Here is a 19250-nt window from a genome sequence, read left to right as displayed (position 1 = left end):
ACCCCTCAAATTAAAAATATTTGAAACGATTAACATTCTAAATATTATGGAGTAGTTATTAAATATATAAATAGATCGAGTTAGAGTTTAGATAGAGTTTTCGTCATCATATTTTTAATATTTCTTTCTATCGATATAAAATAATAAAAATCGTTCATAAAAGTGGCCTATTGGCGCAGTTGGCAGCGACCCGGCTTTCTGAGTCCAAGGCCGTGGGTTCGATTCCCATAACTGGCAAATGTTTGTGTGATGAACATGGATGTTTTTCAGTGTCTGGGTATTTATATGTATATTATATATATAAAATTATTCATAAAAAATATTCATCAGTCATCTTAGTTACCACAACACAAGCTACGCTTACTTTGGGACTAGGTGGCGATGTGTGTATTGTCGTAGTATAATTATTTATTGATTTATTTATATGTATAAATATTATTTTCTTCATGTTAATAGATACAATGACCACACCTTGTGGCAGTGATGGAGTGTGCTGGTGGAAAGCTATAAGAGATTACGTAGCAAAGTAATAATTGTCTTTTTAAGCATTCATGCCACATCTTAATGTTTAATCACTCCTAAATAATCGGTAATTAATACTTTATGTTATAAAGACTCTTAAAGTTATGCTTGCTCATAAATTGCAGTCGGCGCCATTAGCTTTACAGCGGTACCCACTAAATCTATTTGCATAAAAGTATTTAGACCTCGTCTAATGAAAGTATAGCGTTATGAATTGCCATTTCGGTGTTAAGGTTGCCAAAAAATAATTTTTTTCCTATATGTGAATAGCAGGCAGGTTATCAAATCTAAATTCCTACGTTTTTGGCATCCCATTGACACACACAAAGGGCTATGCTACCTCGTTTCTAATACGCTACACCTATAATAATGAGTAATTTTAAATCGAGAGAGTACAGGTATCTTATAGGCAAGTGCGCTCCACTGCACAAAGGCTGCTTCATTACTTACAATCAGATGTGATTGCAGCCAAGATATTTTTTTTCAATTCCTTAATTACTCTACAAGCTCTATCGGTAGGGTGGTACCAGCCACGGCCGAAGCTTCCCACCAGACAGTAGGGAAATTACGAATAATGTGTTCGAATCAACCTTTCGAAAAAATCGAAAAAAAATATTATTTTTAAAATGTAATAATAATTTCAAATAACACGGTGTACTTTTAGAATTTTTAGAATTTAACAAAGCTCTAAGCTTTGATAAATTCAAATTTCATTTATTTCAAATAGGTATAAGCATTTAAGGTAGGTATTTTGACTCTACCACAGGTTCGGAACGCAGATTCTAGCGAGAAGAAGCCAGCAAGAAACTCAGCAGTTGCAGTTAGATATTGGTATTTTACCTTTTAATTTTTATATTGGTTACTATTAACACCTAATGATAATCGTTAAAGCCTGCCAAACCGCATTGATGCAGTGCGATTGATCCAATCTCTAAAGGCCATTATACCACCGTATGTAGGACCATAGCTGAGATATATTTTCCTACAATATATTATAGATACATCAACTCAGTTGTGCGCGCGGCCCTATGTGTGGGTAAACCTTGTACATATACAGTGACTTTGTGTGCGTGACAAGAGGTACAGTCGGGTACAAATACAAATACAGTTATTTACGGGTTATATACGGGTTTTTTTTTAAAAAAACAGTTATTTGGTAATTTAATGTTTATTTATTGAACATTATTCTGAATCGCTACTTGAAAAATCAAATGATGAATTTTCGGATTCGCTGCTCTCATCAAGGTTAATTATGAATTCTGACTCCATGTCAAAATGTCTATAGTATTCTTCTTCTTTCTTTTGTACATGTCGACAAGTATTACCCCACATCCCTTCATCAATTTGACTTAAACATTCATTTATGAGTTTCATTATTTCCGTCACATTTTGGTCGACATTACGCGAAGCAATATAATTTTTTAAAATTCCCCACACATTTTCTATGGGGTTTAGTTCAGGATGATATGGTGGCAATCGAAGAACTTTTATGCCATATCGCTGAAGTATGTCATCAATCTTGTAACAGATATAGTTTTCTTTATTTTTTTTAATCAAATCATACAGTTCAATTTTTTTCATATCTTGATTAAAAGCTATATTTTTTTCTGTCAGCCATCTCTGCATTTCTATTTTTTTGGAATTCGAATTTGGGGCTCTGTCATTTTGAACGTTATGGTATGAGGCATTATCAAGCACAACCACAGAGTTAGGTGGAAGATTCGGTACTAGACGTTCTTTTAGCCACTTTTCATAGTTTTCCGCGTTCATGTTAGAATGGTAATCACCAGAAACACTATTTGCTTTGTATGTCAATAGTGCGTTAGGTACGAAACCTTGTTCTGAACCAGCATGCACAATGATAATTCTTTGTCCTTTCGACAGGTTTCTCTTTAAAGGTGGTCCATCTTTATTACCCCATCCTTTGTTTTGAACATGATTAGTTAAGATATAGCTCTCATCTGTATATACGATACACCGATTTTCTTGACGGTATCTGAGTAAATTTTTTAGGTAGGAAAATCGTAGTTTTTGGATGTCATGCCGCTCTATAATAACACGTCTGTTATCCACAGTTTTTCGCCATTTGTATCCCAACTTTAACAAAGCTGTACGCAGAGTCGAAATACTTCCATCATAGTTAAGTTTATCTTGAAATATTCCTTTCAACTTTAGCAAGGTAGGTAACTCACGATGTTCTAAATGGTAATTTTGAATAGTGGAACGTATAACATCAACGTTAAAGTTGTCTAATTCTAACTTCTTTAAACGTTTTTTACGGTCTTTATGCGGAGATTTAAACTTAGAGTCAGATTCTTTTCCTTCAGCCAATATATTAGTAACTGTTCTCTCTGATACCCCCACTGCCATTGCTGTTCTTTTCCGTACGCTATTTAAATGTTCACTTAGTTTCGATATTAAAATTGGACTTGCACTGCAAACTGGATCACTTACTAGTTCCAATATATCTCTCGCATCTATTTTCAGAAATTCGTATACCTTAGCAATGGTTTCTCGAGTCTAAAACAATAATACGTAAACGTCAACAAGGATATATTTTTTCGTATATAGAATCATAATAAATACCTATTCATTACATCTAAATTTAAAAATAAAAAATATTTACCTGACTCCTTAAACATTTTTTCCGTGAAGAACTAGACATTTTCGTAAACGACTGTACCCGTAAGAAAAAGCGATAGGAACACGTCTTGCTCGAACGACGACTGCCGCGTCACTGCCACACGAATGAAAGTTGTATATTTACAAGCGCACGCACACATAGGGCCGCGCGCACAACTGAGTTGAAGTATCTATACATCTGTATCTAATTTATCACACAGGTGCCGTATGTAGACGGCAGATCAGAATACAGCTGTCACCACCCCTTCCTTTTCCCGTGATTGCCGTACGAGACATCTAAGGGGAAAGTGCAGCAGCGTCCTGTGCTACTACTACCATGTTCTGCCACCACCAACTTGTCTGCCCAGCGTGGGGATTATATGCAAACCATCCCGTTGGGAGAGGCGTTTAGTTCAGCATAATCTGTTGATGATGATATCACACCTATAATATATTCCCCGTCTTTGACAACCCTATTATATAAATTTAAAGCTCGCGCTGGAATAGAGAGTATTTTGCGGCTTACAGTGCCTTTTAGTCGCGGAACTTTTAAAACTTACTGAAGCGTAGACTCACGGGTCATTGCTTACTTGGCAAATTACTGTTATTTCGCAAATAGAAAGATAAGTAATAGTATATGTAGCATAAAAAATCTTTTCAAACATACTTTTTGATCGTACTAAACTACTTCCTGTTTATTCAGACGTTTCCTATTCACTCCTATACATTATACCTATTAGAAAAATTTGAAGAAGTGCCAGCTTTTACTTACTAATTTGCAAATGTGTAAGATTAGGTTTGTTAGTTTGTTCATCTTTCCTAAGATTACACCTATAAAATAAGCAACCTATTAACTTCATTTTTACAACGGAAAGTAAAATTGGCAACTTCCTATCCCAGGAAAACAAACAGTTCGAACCGTATTTTTACAAAATCGTTAAAAACGCGGAAAAAAACGCGACAGTTAAATATAAGTTGAATATTACGTTCCTTGAGTCTATCAATTCTTAAGAAAAAAGAGATAGGTAATTTTCTACAAATAGTAAAACAGCAAACAACTTTAAGCTTTAACAACTGTTAGGAAAATAGCTAAGTGCTTTTGCTTAGATTCTTATTCAAACGATATAGGTACTCAGTGCCGTTTAATGCCTATATTTAGAGTCGTGAAAGTAGCCTTTTAATCGACGATAACGATATAATGGGCAGTTAAGTGAGTTTCGATCCTTGCTAAATCTCAAATCATATAAAGCTGAGCTTAAACAAGTAAGTATACAGAATGTTTAAAGAAACTTCCCTTAGTCACTTCATTAAAAAATATATATTTATAGTAATTAAATATGAGGATACTCATGTATATTAGTTAAGAAGTAGATGTAACTAAAAGCTATCTCTTAGTAATATTTAGGTAGCGAAATGAGCTTAACCTAAAATCCCTTCGACGCGAAGGAGATCACTGTGGAGATAAGCTTTTAAATTACTTTTATTCGAATCCCAGACAAAATTATTTAATATACGAACATTATTTACTACTCTACTCTACTAACATGCTTTACTAAAAACGAAATAAATATGTGGTTTGGATTTTTTTGGGTTTATTTATTTATTTAGGAAAACCAACAGCTAATACATTTTTTCTTTTCCCAGGTTTGTTGAATTTCAACGAATTCACAACTTTTACAAATAATTTCAAAATGTTATAGTTTACTTTCGTTTGAGTTCTTTTACCTACATACATTAATACAACTGCGTTATAAAATATATTTCTAAAAATATTTTAGAAACTAAGGTTATAATGTTAAAAAATAAATAAATGAAATTGAAATTAAATTAAAATTAAATAAAACATAAAATTTTAAACATCAAAGCCCAAGTTTGGTTTAGCTTATTAATAATATATTATTGTATAAAATTGTATTTATTTTTAAATGTCAAATAGTACAATTAAAAGTGAAAATAATGTTGCGCCTAAAAGCAGTGTATTTAGTATGAAATAAGTCTTTTTCGATTTCATATCAGTTCAATTCTTGTTAATTATTTATTAAACCGTAAAGAATCTCAAAAGTTATTTCCCTTGTTATTTCATTTTCATTTCTTAATTATACTAAACTGCCTCTTTGATTTAGTAGTTGTGAAGTAAACGATGCCCTGGTTTCTCTTTGCAGGTCGGAACTGATTGGGATTTACTGTCAAGATTTTCTCAGTACCAATCTGGAATTTAAAATATGGGTGTTTTTTTAGCATGCTTCGACGAACACGGTCGACAGTCGCAGACATGTAAGAACATGGAACAATGTGGCAACTCGGAACTCTTCTTCGTTCTTCCATGAGAGATTCGAACTGTGCCTAACAGTTGGACTGAACCGACGTAGAGCTCAAACTTCTCCAAGACTAGATTAGAATTAGGAGTTCTTAACTTTATGAGAACCTTCACAAATTATACATCGGTTTATTAAAACTGGCTATAATTACCATATATTTCAACTTGTGTATACTATAGGCTCTCCCTCTTAAAATCGTGAAACTGGTTAATAAGCCAAAATTAAGTACCTAATTTGGTTATAATTTAATAAAAGCGATATAAGATGAAAAGGGATATTGAGTAACCTTTTCCTTGAGCATTTTGAACTCGTAAGAAATAATAAATAACGCGTTCAGGCTAAAATTTTATACTCGTGGTAATTGTGCTGGTACCGAATGATTTTTTTTATTTTACTATAAGTTAGCTCTTGACCTGATGGTTTGTGATGATGTAGTCCTAAGATGGTAGCGGGCTAACCTGTTATGGGGTATGGTAGTCATATACCCAATCTGTTTCTACGCGACGTCGCACCGGAACACTAAATCGCTTAGCGGCACGTCTTTGTCGGTAGGGTGGTAAATAGCCACGGCCAAAGTCTCCCACCGGAAAGAAAATTCAGAATAGATTTCCAAATTGTCCGCTCGGGATTTAACCCGTGACCTCCTGCTTAACTTCACAGCTCTCACCATTGTGCAAGGTATATCGTGACATTATATTTCTCGCAAATATTTAATATTAATATTTCTATCGACTTAATCAATATTTTATCATCTTTTATCTACCACCTTCAGTATCAGATCCTGATACACAATAATTCTTATTGAGACCATACGAATATATGCAGCATGACAAATCTGCTGTGAGTTAGCAATGAGTTAAGTAGTTCGTACTCTGCAGAATGTCTTCAGAAGTTCCCGCGGTTGATAGTAGGAGTTGATCATCGCGTAAGGAAAAAGCGTTATGCTCCTAAAATACGTGTCGCATAACTGTTTGTAACATTTAGCATCATGTGCTAGTTAAATGTTCAGAGTAAAGTACTGAACTTCTAGGTTTCTTACCGGAATCCTGCAACCGCACACTGTTTATTATATAAGCTGTATCCCTATTAGAAGCAATGTATATAATATATATACTTTATAATATCACTTTCATTGTATAAAAAGTCGTTTAGCAATCTATTTAACGTGTAAACCTAATATACGAGTATATCTCATAATATAAAACAATGCCTATAATTACCAAGAAAACATTCTAAAGTGGACTGGTTTTTGATGCTTCAATAATAGTTGTGTGCACGGTTTCTGTATGTCCTTAATTCTGTGCCTACTATGTATCTTATAATATAAAAAGTGCCTAAAATTATTTATCAACAAGATTATGTCCGGTACCTCTATTAAATCGACATAATATATAGCTCCGCGGTAAATATCGACTTACATGCGGTCACTATAAAATATATGATATGTTAATAATATGTAATTCAACAAGACATTATTTACTATAGAAACCGCTAACATAAAGGAACCGGGCAATCTCGGAAAAGTAAGTTAATGCTGTAAAAGGAAAAGGATTTACATATACTAAACATACACGTAGGTTATCTTTATTACTCCATATTCACAATGTGCTGTTTGCATAAGAACTCAAAACAATAAACGAGAGAATCATGCGAATGTATTTCATATTACTATAATTGGATTGTTTCAGAAAAAAACAACTTTTTTTTATTTTATTTAACTTGCAGATTAATATCATGTAAGTGCTGTTTAACATTCATTCAAACCATTCTTAATTATATCTATCTTCTTCTTCTATCGATCTATATATATAAAAGAGAAAGTGTGTGGGTATGTTCCGTATAGGCTCCGAAACGGCTGGACCGATTTCAATGAAACTTTCAGGGAATCTCCGGATTGACCTGGCGAGTAATTCTGTGACGTTTTGGTGACGATCGGAGCACTCCTATTTTTGAACTGTCAAACTGTCAAATACAGCCTATATTTACTATGATGATATTCTATTGGGTGAGTTGGGTGTACATGGGTGTAGATAATGATCTTCAACTGCTCGAGAAGAGAATAGAAGAGAATGAATACGGAGAGAAATAAATGATTTAATATATTATGAGACTTAAATTAAAAATTTAATGAAGTTTATTGTTATAATAAAATAAAGCAAAATCTAGCCTGGCGAAACGGGCTGGGTACTCTAGTATTATATACATACACATACAGAAGCGCACATTAGGGTTAATCTACACACTCTCAGAGACATTCTTACTTATATTATAAATGCAAAAATGTGTTTGTTTGTTTGTCCTTCCTTCACGCCCTTAGTACGCAATCAATCAACTTGATTTTTGGCATGGAGTTTGTTGAAAAGATGGAGAGTAACATAGTTCTATTTAACGCAAAAGAGAGGAATGGTAGTAAAAGGTATTTCGTAAGAATCGACTTTTAAATCAAAAAGAAAGTGAAAAACATGTTTTATCTAGGATGGAACCAGTTGCTGTTAAGTTTTTGTTTTTCACTACAAATTAGCCCTTGACTGCAATCTCACCTGATTGTACGTGATGATGGTGCAGTCTAATATGGTAGCTGGATAAACTGTTAGGTAGTATACCAGTTAAATTTAAACCATACCCCTAATTGGTTTCTACACGACATCGTATCGGAACGCAAAATAACTTAGCGGCACGTCTTTGTCGGTAGGATAGTAACGAGTGACAGCCGAAGCGTCCCACCAGACCAGACCAGAAAAAAAAAAAAATGTATCATTCCAAATACCCCTGCCGGGAATCGAACCCGGAACTTCCAGCTTAGAACCACAGCGCACACCGCTGCGCCAGAAAGATCGTTGAAATGGTGGTTAAGTATAAAGGTTCTATTGTTTACTACGTATTCAAACTGGTAATCATGTCATCGTATTTATTTATCAGTATTGCTATACCTATATTCTGTTTCATAATTCGTGTAAACAATTAGTTAAAACAAATATGCACTCGTATGTTAGTTTATCTTGTTGTAGAGGTAAATATTAATTAATTTTATCGCTTATCTTTACAAATAAATGCTTTTATATACATTTATTTCTAACACGCCATCATAAAATTAATAGTTTATGCCGTACCTAAACATAAACGTCAATAAGTACGCGACGTTACATCTTAAAATAGTCCAATAAGTTCGCCTAGATTTTAGCTAATACAGTTGTAAAATAACAGTTTCCAAATATTTTAAGAATTCTTTACAAGCTACCACAGCTTAGAGTTTAATTCAAACTTTACTAAATGAAGAAGTTTAAACAGTACAGTATCGTATTCCAATACCCACTGTACTAAAAAGTTCAGAGGCATAGAATGAAAGAAAATACTATTTTAATGGCGATCAATTCTTTATACTAAATAAGAGATACTGAAGCACTATTAATTTGAAATTGTTTTTGTTACTGCACTAAAAGTTCAGGTCTTCGAATGTAAAAAAAATATTTTACAACTCTATATATACCAAATAAAAAGATGCTACAGACATGTTAAGTTGGATTGTACTTTAATCGCGGTCAAAACACTAGTCTATTTTAAGCTTCAAGTTAATATATATACCTTTAAGTTATTATAACGGAATATACAACTACTGTACTTAAAATGCTATTAAGAGGCTTAGAATAGAAGAAAATTACTTTAATGACAATCGCAATTGCTATCAACTAGGTCATAGCAGTCTCGAATGACATATAGTACTCGTATATCAAAATCTGCAACATATTCTATTAGCTTTTAGTGTGTGCCGCTTCTGTCTTCGAGCGTGTAATAGGAAGTGCTCGAGGCCATCTAAACAACAGACTTCGCGCCTTCGGCTTAAAGGCAGCCATCTATCAAACGGAGACGGGGCCGATAGCTTTACGCTACTAGACAAAGGCCCAAGATTTATCGTTCCATTATACCCACAACGATCACCCATCAATGTGCAACATACATTAATTTACTTACTTATTATTTACACCCATGAACAAATGGAGAGGTTATTGTTTCCTATTATCGTACAAGTGCTGGATCGCGCCGGCTTAGATAAAGACGATTCCACGGAAATCCTTACATCTTCCGGGCTAAAAAGTCTCCTATGGGTTCATTCAGAACACACATAACATACCCGCTACACTGTAACGCACACACATAAACATAAACTTGCATTAGCGTTAATCCACACACACACAGAGACAGGCAAATCTACACACACACTCACAAAAACACACATAAATTTAGTGTATAGAACCGTACTAGTGACAGAAGTGACACGACTTGAATAAATTCTAATTAAAATCATTGTTACAATACAATTCTACATATTATGATACTGACAAAATATCAACAAACGCTTTATATTATACACTTTGTACAATATATATAATGCATATCACGTATAAAGCAATTAACTCTCTTTCTTCTTCTTTCTACATGCGAGAAATAAAATAAACCATCTTATTTTTCGCAAGTCTCACATTCTCATCCATAAAAAAGCGAACATAGTTATCAACATCATCTTTCATACGTTATGTCAACAAAAACCTATCTATGGACGCCTCATAAGTGCGTATGATAGACCCACATATAAAGAATTTTTAAAATTGAATTTGAATTTAAGACAATCTGTAATTTGGTAATACTAAAATTAAAATATTTATCTTATGTGTGTTGTTGTGCCTTAAATCAACGAAAGCCATTTAATAGAGCTAATTTACTCAAGTAATCCGGTACTTAAACCAGAATCAAGTACCAATCCAACTAGGTCTAATCAATCCGAACCAATAGTGGTTGAATGAGGATTTGCTAAAGCGTATTGTTTAATCTGTCTATTCGCTTTAATTTGTAAAGACACACCTCGATCAACTAGGTACGTATACCTTCTATCTTTATATACCTAGGTACATATACTTTATTAGCAGGGCTAGCACAGGCAGGTGACAAAAATTATATCCCCCGATTATACCCCCTGACAAGGGATATAATTAACGTGTCCACTTGCTAAAGTACGGGAACATGGAATAGGAGAAGTTTACCGCTGTTTATAATTACACATAGTTATTTTTATATTATTTGTACTTGTGCGCCGGTGCTCTGAGAGTTGATAAAACTGTGGGAGAATATGAATGTTTATCCTTTCTTCAGGGAGATAATTGTCTCCTGCCCATGCCATGCAGGATATACTCATCTAAATATATAAAAGAGAAACCCACTAACTTACTGAATAATCACGACATCTGAGGGATATACTTCCTTACTCAGAGGCTTTATACTTATAAAGCCTCTGGGTAAGGAAGTATAAGTTGAAATTTGAAAGGAAGGTTCCTTTTAGGCCGTAGATATCAGCTAAGAAACGGTTTTGAAAAATTCCTAAAGGAGTGAGATAGGGGTTGGAAGTTTGTATGGAAGTTCTGTTTTTGATTAGGTCTATTAGATCTACAAACCTGAAGTTTAGAAATTTGGTTTCTTTTAAGTATAGACATCAGTTAACATAATATATTATCCAAATCTCACTCTTAAGGCGTACAACAGTAGTTGGAATTTAGTATAAAAGTCCTATGTTTTTTTAAAGTTAGATACACTAATTGAGGATGTGGTTAATAATTACGTATGTACACACTCAGTACAAATACTAGTCAATCCTTAATCGCATCGCTATATGCTTGCAGGACGGATCACACGACAGATGGTCCACGTACGCCCTGCATTGATGTGTGCAACCCTAGAGGAAAATCAGGAAATCCCCAAATTACCCCTATCCAAGATAGAACAGGATGATCGTCATCGTCACGGAATTCGATGATTTCCGGGGACCATTTGGACAATGACGTACTATTATTTCTGACATCAGCTTCAATGTTGACAGCGATCACTCTCTAAAGAAATTGGAAATTGATAAATGTCGAAGTGGAATCGCAATAAAGGCTCAGTCCAGTATCCCTTACGTACTTACTATGTATTTTGTAATTTAAACCCTTTGTCAAGCCAGCTGTCTGGCAGGGATTTCTCATTTAGCGATAAGACAGCCGCGCCGATTGTACTTTGTCTAGCTAATTTCTCAATAAGTATACGTGATGATGATACCATGATATGATACCATGAAGCAATAAATCATCAATTTGATTTGAATGATACATTTCCCGACAGTGCGAAAGTGTGGTGTTTGTTTGCAAACAATGGACATAGGATTATTTTCTTTTTACGAGGCATACCTTTAACACCTAAGTTCATTTAATGATTCTTTACTAGCTTCTGCCCGTGACTTCATCTGCGGGGACTTCAGAATTGGGTCTAAAGCTTCGCTCATTAACAATTTTTATTGTAACCAGGGGAACTATTTGAAAGTTTGGTGTAGAAAATACATGTCTGACATGCATACCAAATTTAAAACTGGTCTGCCCGCGGCTTAGCTCGTAAACAATTTAAAATTTTCCCTCGGGAACTACTGAAGGAATCGGGATAATAGGTAGGCTATGTTCTTTCTGATGTCAAAGGCTACATGCACGTCAAATTTCATCCAAATCCGTTCAGCCGTTTTTGAGTGATTGAGTAACAAACATTTACACTTTCACATTTATAATATTAGTAGGATTTATTTACTATATTATCGTCTCCTAAATCTCTAATATTATCAACTAGCTATCCTTTTTGAATCCTAATCCTCATTACCACCTGGCCTAAATTACCACCTCATTATCTACAACGATTATAATATACGTAACATCTCTAAGGCTCCAAATATGTTAATTACAGTTATAAGAAAATTTTAATGCTTAAATTTAAATCTTATATATATATATTTCCTATCCAATGACAATATTGAAACATTCTGTATTATAACATAAGTCAGTCAGTAAATGAATTAATATATCTTTTTTATTAACATAAGTTCATACATAGAATAACAGCACATTGTGAATTGGGGCATATATTCGTTCTTAATCCCATAAAACGTAACCAACTTTGTTGCATCCCGTAAAACTCTACTATACTTAATTTTGATAACCAGAAAGCTCCTTTTCCTTTCAAATAAAAATCAAGCTACTATCGAATGTACCTAGGAATGTTAAAAACTGTTCTGCTTCTGTCAACTTCAAAGTTGTTATTCCAGTTAGTTTGTTTACAAAATCACTAACTTAATTTCAAAGAGTTCTGTATCAATATCGATTCAAATTTAACAAAGTCAGTTAAGCGTTTTGGGACTCAAGAAATATAAACTTTGGACTTAAAACATAAAGATCGTTACAAAGTTTAGAAGGAAAAGTTCTCTTACCGTATTCTTCGTGAGAGAGTTGAGGGCTGCCTTCCCTCAGGGCATAGTCGGCGTCGTCGGGCGCCGCCGCGCGCGCCCCGCACCAGGGCACGCAGCAACGGAACAACCCCCCACCCACCACCTTGGTGCCGTGCGCGCCCTGCGACCCACCACACTCACACTACACGGGCACTCCACCACACAGACACTGCACTTAGTAAACACCATTCGTGTTCTCCATCACTGGCTTACCTACAGTAAATTACTAGTTCTACTTTGGCACGTTGTAAAGCGTAAGAAGTTTCGAAAGAAGTCTGGCTCAGTCTTGGAAGTAGCGAAGATAATTATACTGATATGTCAGTCTGATCATACTATTGAGATTTTTGTTGATATTTGTAATTAAGAGATGTGATTATTCAGTCTGTTATTATTAAACTTAGTTAACAAACTAATCAAAAGTCAACACACAATAACATTTTTCACTGCTAATAAAGCTTTATTATACTCGGCATTTCTATAGCCTTATGACAAACGATATACTCGTGCTATCGATTCACTCGCTTTATAAGTATATTTTATATATTAACAACATTAATATAATTACGAGATTCGATTTACGAAATAATAACACCTGTGCCCGATAAGTACGTTACGTTACGTAGGTATTATAAGTTACGTGACCATGAAATAAAAGGAGAAAACGCTGAAAATTTATAATAATTATAGCTGCCGCAGCAGGCTCTAAAACCCGTCAGAAGTAGAAACATAAATCGACCTTTATAACTCTTTATAATTTATTGGCTGTTATAAAAAAAATATTGAGCCAACTTTAGTCGGTCGCCAAGCTTTGAGCACTTTTGTTATAGAATATACGTATCACCTACAAGGTTTTTATATACAAAAAAAAAGTATTAGAATCAAATAAGTAATCTATAACCTACTCTTTAAAATTGTGTGTGCTTGTCGGTTTGTCCTTCGGTCACGGAACAACAATACAACGAAATGATGTGAAATTATTCTTAGATACAGTTCATGTAACGGAGAAATGCACATATCCCGTGATATAGATCTAAAACGCAAAATTGATTTTGTGATATTAAGTTATCTTTGGTCTTGGAATAATAGACATGATTAATTTTATTTCAAATAATATGACTATATGTTTAAAATCCATACTGTTACCACCTGTATTATATCTTTTTACTACGCGTGTTTTTGTGTGCCGCCATATTGGATTTTGTATGACGTCATACAGCTTTAGTTACGAGCCAACACAGCCTCATTTATCAAAAATTAGGGAAACCTGAGGGAACAAAAACAAACATAGACTGCAACATCACTCTTCCGTATTAAGGTAAAAATACACCTATCGTTCTACCTCACGACATAGATCAAAGTGCATTATACTAGCAGTTGTGATGAAAAGATGATCTACAAGTATTTGTTGGCAGACTCCCAATTAGACCTATAGATATTTCCCACTGAATTTATTAATGTCAAAAATAAGTGCTTGCTTCAGTGTCATCGGATCATTATTATGAGGAATTTATATAAAACCGCTATCTATTACTGCACTAATTTCGTGTGAACATCTAATTTATTTAAGCGAGCAATTCTTGTTGACTATAACAATTTTTAATTTGGCTACTACATTTATGTTTTTCTGTTTAAGTTCATTTTCTAAAACGAATTGTTATAATTTTACTCTAAAAAAACATTTTAACAACGCCATCTCGTAAATCTCTGAGCTACTTGTATTGTTGGTATTGAGTAGTTCATTTAGGTTTATAACAATATACGAATATGATTGTGATTGGAATGAATATTTTAATTTAGCTAACGTTTTTCTTTTATGTTTATCTTAATAAGTTCTTCTCCGTAAAGCAAGATCTAGCTGCCTTTTAAGCATTTTAGCTAAAACATTAAAAGCGAAAACTAATGTCGAAAATAATTTGAATAGTTTGTACATTTTTATTTACTTTACAGTTTTAATTTCACTTTACACTGTAATGAGATACAATTAACTAACTTTTCTAACACTTTTGTAACTAGCTAATAATATTCTCCATTTTTGTGCAAGTTTAGTCCTGTACTCAAAATTAAACCCAATAAAAGCTTCAATTATTCACCAACACTTGTTTTGCTATGACAATTGTGTTGAGTAAGAATTGCTGCTTTTTAAATTCAGAATGGCTATCATTAAAAAACGTAATTTGGACCACCATTGTCTTGGAAACGCTATATTCTTTGAGTAGTAAAGACATATGTTTAAACCTGACTGGATTAGTTCTGATATTAATAATTAACGCTCGTGACAACTGCAAACACCTTGAAATTCATTTTTATGAAAATTATCAGATTATATTATAATATTATGATTATTTACGCTATATTAATATCTAAGTTATAATTACGTTAAAATCTTAATGGGCCTTAAACATTTAATGAACTCTGTATGTAATAAGGCCTTTAATTCGTCAGATATAATATCAAATAAGGGTATAGAGAAACAGAAATAATACTTTATGCTCACATTTTGATTGTCTAATACCTATATAATTAACTGATCAGTATTGTTCACAAAATTTATAATACTATACTAATTATGGCATAGAATATGTATACATACCTATATATAAAAAACAGAGTCAGTTATATTATAATATGTGATCAAAATTCTCAATATCATTAGAAATATAAAAGCTATCTCAATCCACGTTCCAGAGTCTCCAGAAATAAATGTCAGTCGGGCCTATGACGCAGATAGCGTTTTAATAAATGGACAACTTTTGGACGACTGAGGGTTAATCGAAAATAGTTTTGGGACAGTACTTCAACTTTATTTGTCAATTTAACAAAGTTATATTTGTTAGCGAAATAGTATTGTTAAAAGTATTTATATTAATATCTAATTTTACTTATTACAAAGCCTTCATTTTACGTAAAAATGGGTAAATAATGGTTGTAAACAAACTCAAATTACACTTCTAACAGTTTCGTATAAGAATTAAATTGAATTATAAAAAACTTATCGTATCAAATATTTTTTTGAAACAGAAGCTTCATAGCTGAATATCCTGTCTTCTATGTAATTTAAGGCAGAAAACTGGGCCGCAACATTAGATAATTCACCAAAGGGATGACCGCATTCAAAGTCTGAATATTCATAGACACGAAATGTTGAGTTCCAATAATTGCGCTTATCCACGAAAAGCTGTGCGATATGATTACAGACATCGATAAAAAAATGATTTCGTTTTTAAAATTCGTTATGGTATCACCGCAAACAATAAAATAGAAACGGACGCCTCATGTAATGGGGTCTCGAATGAAATTATAGGTTCATTATATTTTAATTACATGACGATTCGATTGTTTGTTGTAACGTATGAAGGTATTTCTTATAATAGCGTATGTGAACGTGCAGCCGACGGTTCACATGAAAGAGCGTGATGAATGATAATCGTTCTTTTTCAACGTCTATAATTTTACAGCACGAAAACACCTGCTGATGCGCTGCTAATCTCTAAACAAAATAAATGATGTATATGTCATTGTATAGTTAAAACCGTAAGGCATTTTTCCCCTTTTTTACTCACGATGCGGATGGAATAAAGATAACGATTTTAAATTATTAGGTTTTAGAAGTTATTAATGTATAAAATATTTTATAGATAAAGTAAGTATAGCTTTTCGATAGGTTCTTAAAATACTATACCGGCTGTAAGTCATAAGATATATTAGTATTATTATTATATTTTAATTTACCTAAAAACTATTTGGTCGACTTTGCACGTTGGATAAAATCGGGGCGTTACACAAGTCAGTGATCGTCGTGCGTTTTTATTTTATTTTTATTTCCCCATTTTATTTAAATGATTCAGGGATAAACCTCAATCACGCAACTACTATAAATGTCAAATACAATTTGTACGTTAATCTATCTACCAGGGCAATGGCTCTAACTGATAGTCAAGATAAAATCCTACGACTGCGCAGATATGTCTTTGGGATTAGGGTAGTCTTTTCTGTGTCGAGATAAGAATAACATGTTTGATACTAATCGGCATTAAAATAAGGCATCTTTATGCTATCACCCATCAGACGTTACGAAGAGAGAGTGAGTCGTGACGCGTTTAGAATAGTTCAGAGTAATATGAGTAGTTTAGTTCAGAGTAGCTCATTGTTGTAGTTGGAGTACTAAACTACGTAAACTACGTAAACCAATCTGGACTGAGATTATTCCAAAAACTTAAAGTTACCCTCTTTGCTCAATAATTTAAAATAATAAAGGTGTAAAAGACGCGAGAAAGAAATCAAACAAGTCGCACAAACATAAGCGGGAAAAACAATGGACTGTCGATTACTCTACCATAGACCAGAGTTAAGCAAAAAGTGTTCATCTTTTGTAATGATTTTGTTATCTTTTACTGGCTCATTTCCATTAATTCTAAGTAGTAATCTGCCAATGGCGAAAAGTCATGGAAAGTTTCTAAAAGTACATGATTATGACGACGACATAAAAACTATATCAGAGACAGACTAAAAAAATTATAAAGTTCTTTTCATTATAATGTACGTCATGAAAACATTATTTTTATATATCTGTTTACTCGTTTCTTTTTATTTGCTTGTATCTCGTAAAGTTGCTACAGTAATATTACCATTTCTTCTTATGTAAAAATTTCAAGGTCGATGAGCGTTAATTCAATAAAATTTATTTCAATAAAATTATGGTGAATATTAGGACACAAAACATGAAAACATTTTACGGTCTTGACGAGACAATTATAAATAATTATTTTTGAAATTATGTTCTCGTAATTACCCAACAACGTTTGCTTTATATTATTGGTCACGCAATGTTCCAAGTTTAAGATATTAGCATCAATAGTATTATAAATGAATGGAAATTAGCTGACAATTCTGAACAAATATTTCTCAAATAAAACAAAGAATTAAACACTTCGTCGCATAAAAAAAGCATTAAAAGATGGCCTTAAATTATCTAAAAAAAGGCCAGAGAACCCATATACCTATAATTTTATGAAAAAGCCAACATAAGGCATTTTATATCGCAAGTAAATAATTTAAAAAATAAGAGGAACTTTTTAGCCTTAGAAAATAATTCCTTAAGAAAAAAGTAGTTTCACTAGCAAGATTCACTACGATACTACAAGATGTTTGAATTTACAGTTTACAATGTATTTTCAACTGTACGAAACATAAATAGAAAAAGAAATTAGCAATGTTCATTATTTGTGACATGTTTGTAGCATTGGTTGCAAAAGGTCAATTTAATAATGGTTCGTTACCCACTCGCTAAGGTACATGGTGCTTACTATAAAATATAGACGTAGTTTTTGTGTGAAATTGTTCCAATTTGCTGTTCACAAACGATTTATTTAATCTAAATCGTTTTTATTGCCTCCATTTTATAAAACTTTCTTATTTGCATGGAGTTATTTTTAAAATAATATATTGTTATTGTATTTCCAATTTAAATAAACATTTTTAAATGTACTCAAACCATTTATACCATAAGTACAAAGAAGAAAAATTGAAAAAAAAACTTGTACCATAGGTAATATTGACAGTATTGTGCTACTTGTATACGTTAAGTTTAGTGATAACTAAATAAACATCAATTAACACTATTAAACTCCTAGTTCAATAAATCAATTGATTAAACGATAAATTAAATTATTATCTCCAGGGGTTTGATTAATTATATAAGAGAACATAATACAACTATCACATTTACACATTACACTGCGGTATCGTTTACGTCGCTTTTAAACCTGCATCACAACGATCTAAATTTCTAAAGTTCAGGATATATTGAGGACTGTCGTCGTCATCAATACCAACATCTAAACTTTTATCGTCCACTTATGGCAATGTAGGTCTTTTGTAGAGATTTTCATACACCGTGGTCTTGTGCCGCTTGTGTTCAGCTGCAACGGGTTCGATTTTGTTTATGAACCTTTGCCGCGTTTTCCGGTAAAACTTCTCGAGATGTCCAACATCCATGGGTTCTATGAGGTATGTTGCCCGATTACCGCTTCAAATTTAAACTTCTTGGTCTATGTTGGTTGGTAGCAGCTCTACGGAAAACTAACGATCTACCTTCCACGGATCTCGTCATATGTAGTTACAAATTAATTAGATAAAATCACAATAAATTCCGACTTCCTCATTACAAATGCGTACTCCTTGTCGCCACAGATTCTAAATGTTACGAATAATATATCACCTAGCCATACATTATTAGCCGAACCGTTGTGATCGAAAAAGCGTTGACATTATCAAAGTCGACCTTCATGTCATGTACACAATAGGTGATAGAAATATACAATAATGCTATTTTATTTGCGAGGGACATGTTTGGAGTGATGATCGAGGCATACAATCAATTACTTCTCATTGAGCGCTCGGTAGTTCAATTGGCAGTCATTTTTGTGGCCATCATCGCTAACTGCCTCATGGTAAAGACGTGCTCTCAATAAGACTTATGAACTGCTGACGTCAGATGT

At 33.3% G+C, this 19250-nt stretch overlaps 2 protein-coding genes across 2 annotated transcripts in view; both read right to left on the bottom strand.

The window, feature by feature from the left end:
- The window catches only part of LOC120625896 (cAMP-specific 3',5'-cyclic phosphodiesterase), a 504305-nt gene extending 491430 nt beyond the window's left edge, over positions 1 to 12875 (bottom strand). Inside the window, exon 1 of the mRNA XM_039893163.1 lies at positions 12736 to 12875. The gene's annotated coding sequence lies outside the window, so the exon portion shown is untranslated. The remainder of the gene's footprint in view (positions 1 to 12735) is intronic.
- On the bottom strand, positions 1671 to 3335 carry LOC120625897. The gene is made up of 2 exons (XM_039893164.1): positions 3149 to 3335; positions 1671 to 3042 (listed from the first exon to the last, which is right to left on the bottom strand). The coding sequence occupies exons 1-2, from the start codon at positions 3185 to 3187 to the stop codon at positions 1705 to 1707; spliced, it is 1377 nt and encodes a 458-aa protein (XP_039749098.1). The 5' UTR covers positions 3188 to 3335; the 3' UTR covers positions 1671 to 1704.
- Positions 12876 to 19250: the final 6375 nt, after the last annotated feature.

The sequence above is a fragment of the Pararge aegeria genome, chromosome 8 (genome assembly GCF_905163445.1).
Source record: "Pararge aegeria chromosome 8, ilParAegt1.1, whole genome shotgun sequence".
Lineage (NCBI taxonomy): Eukaryota > Metazoa > Arthropoda > Insecta > Lepidoptera > Nymphalidae > Pararge > Pararge aegeria.
Note: the sequence above shows the minus strand (reverse complement) of the source record. Positions and strands in the feature narration are given on the sequence as shown.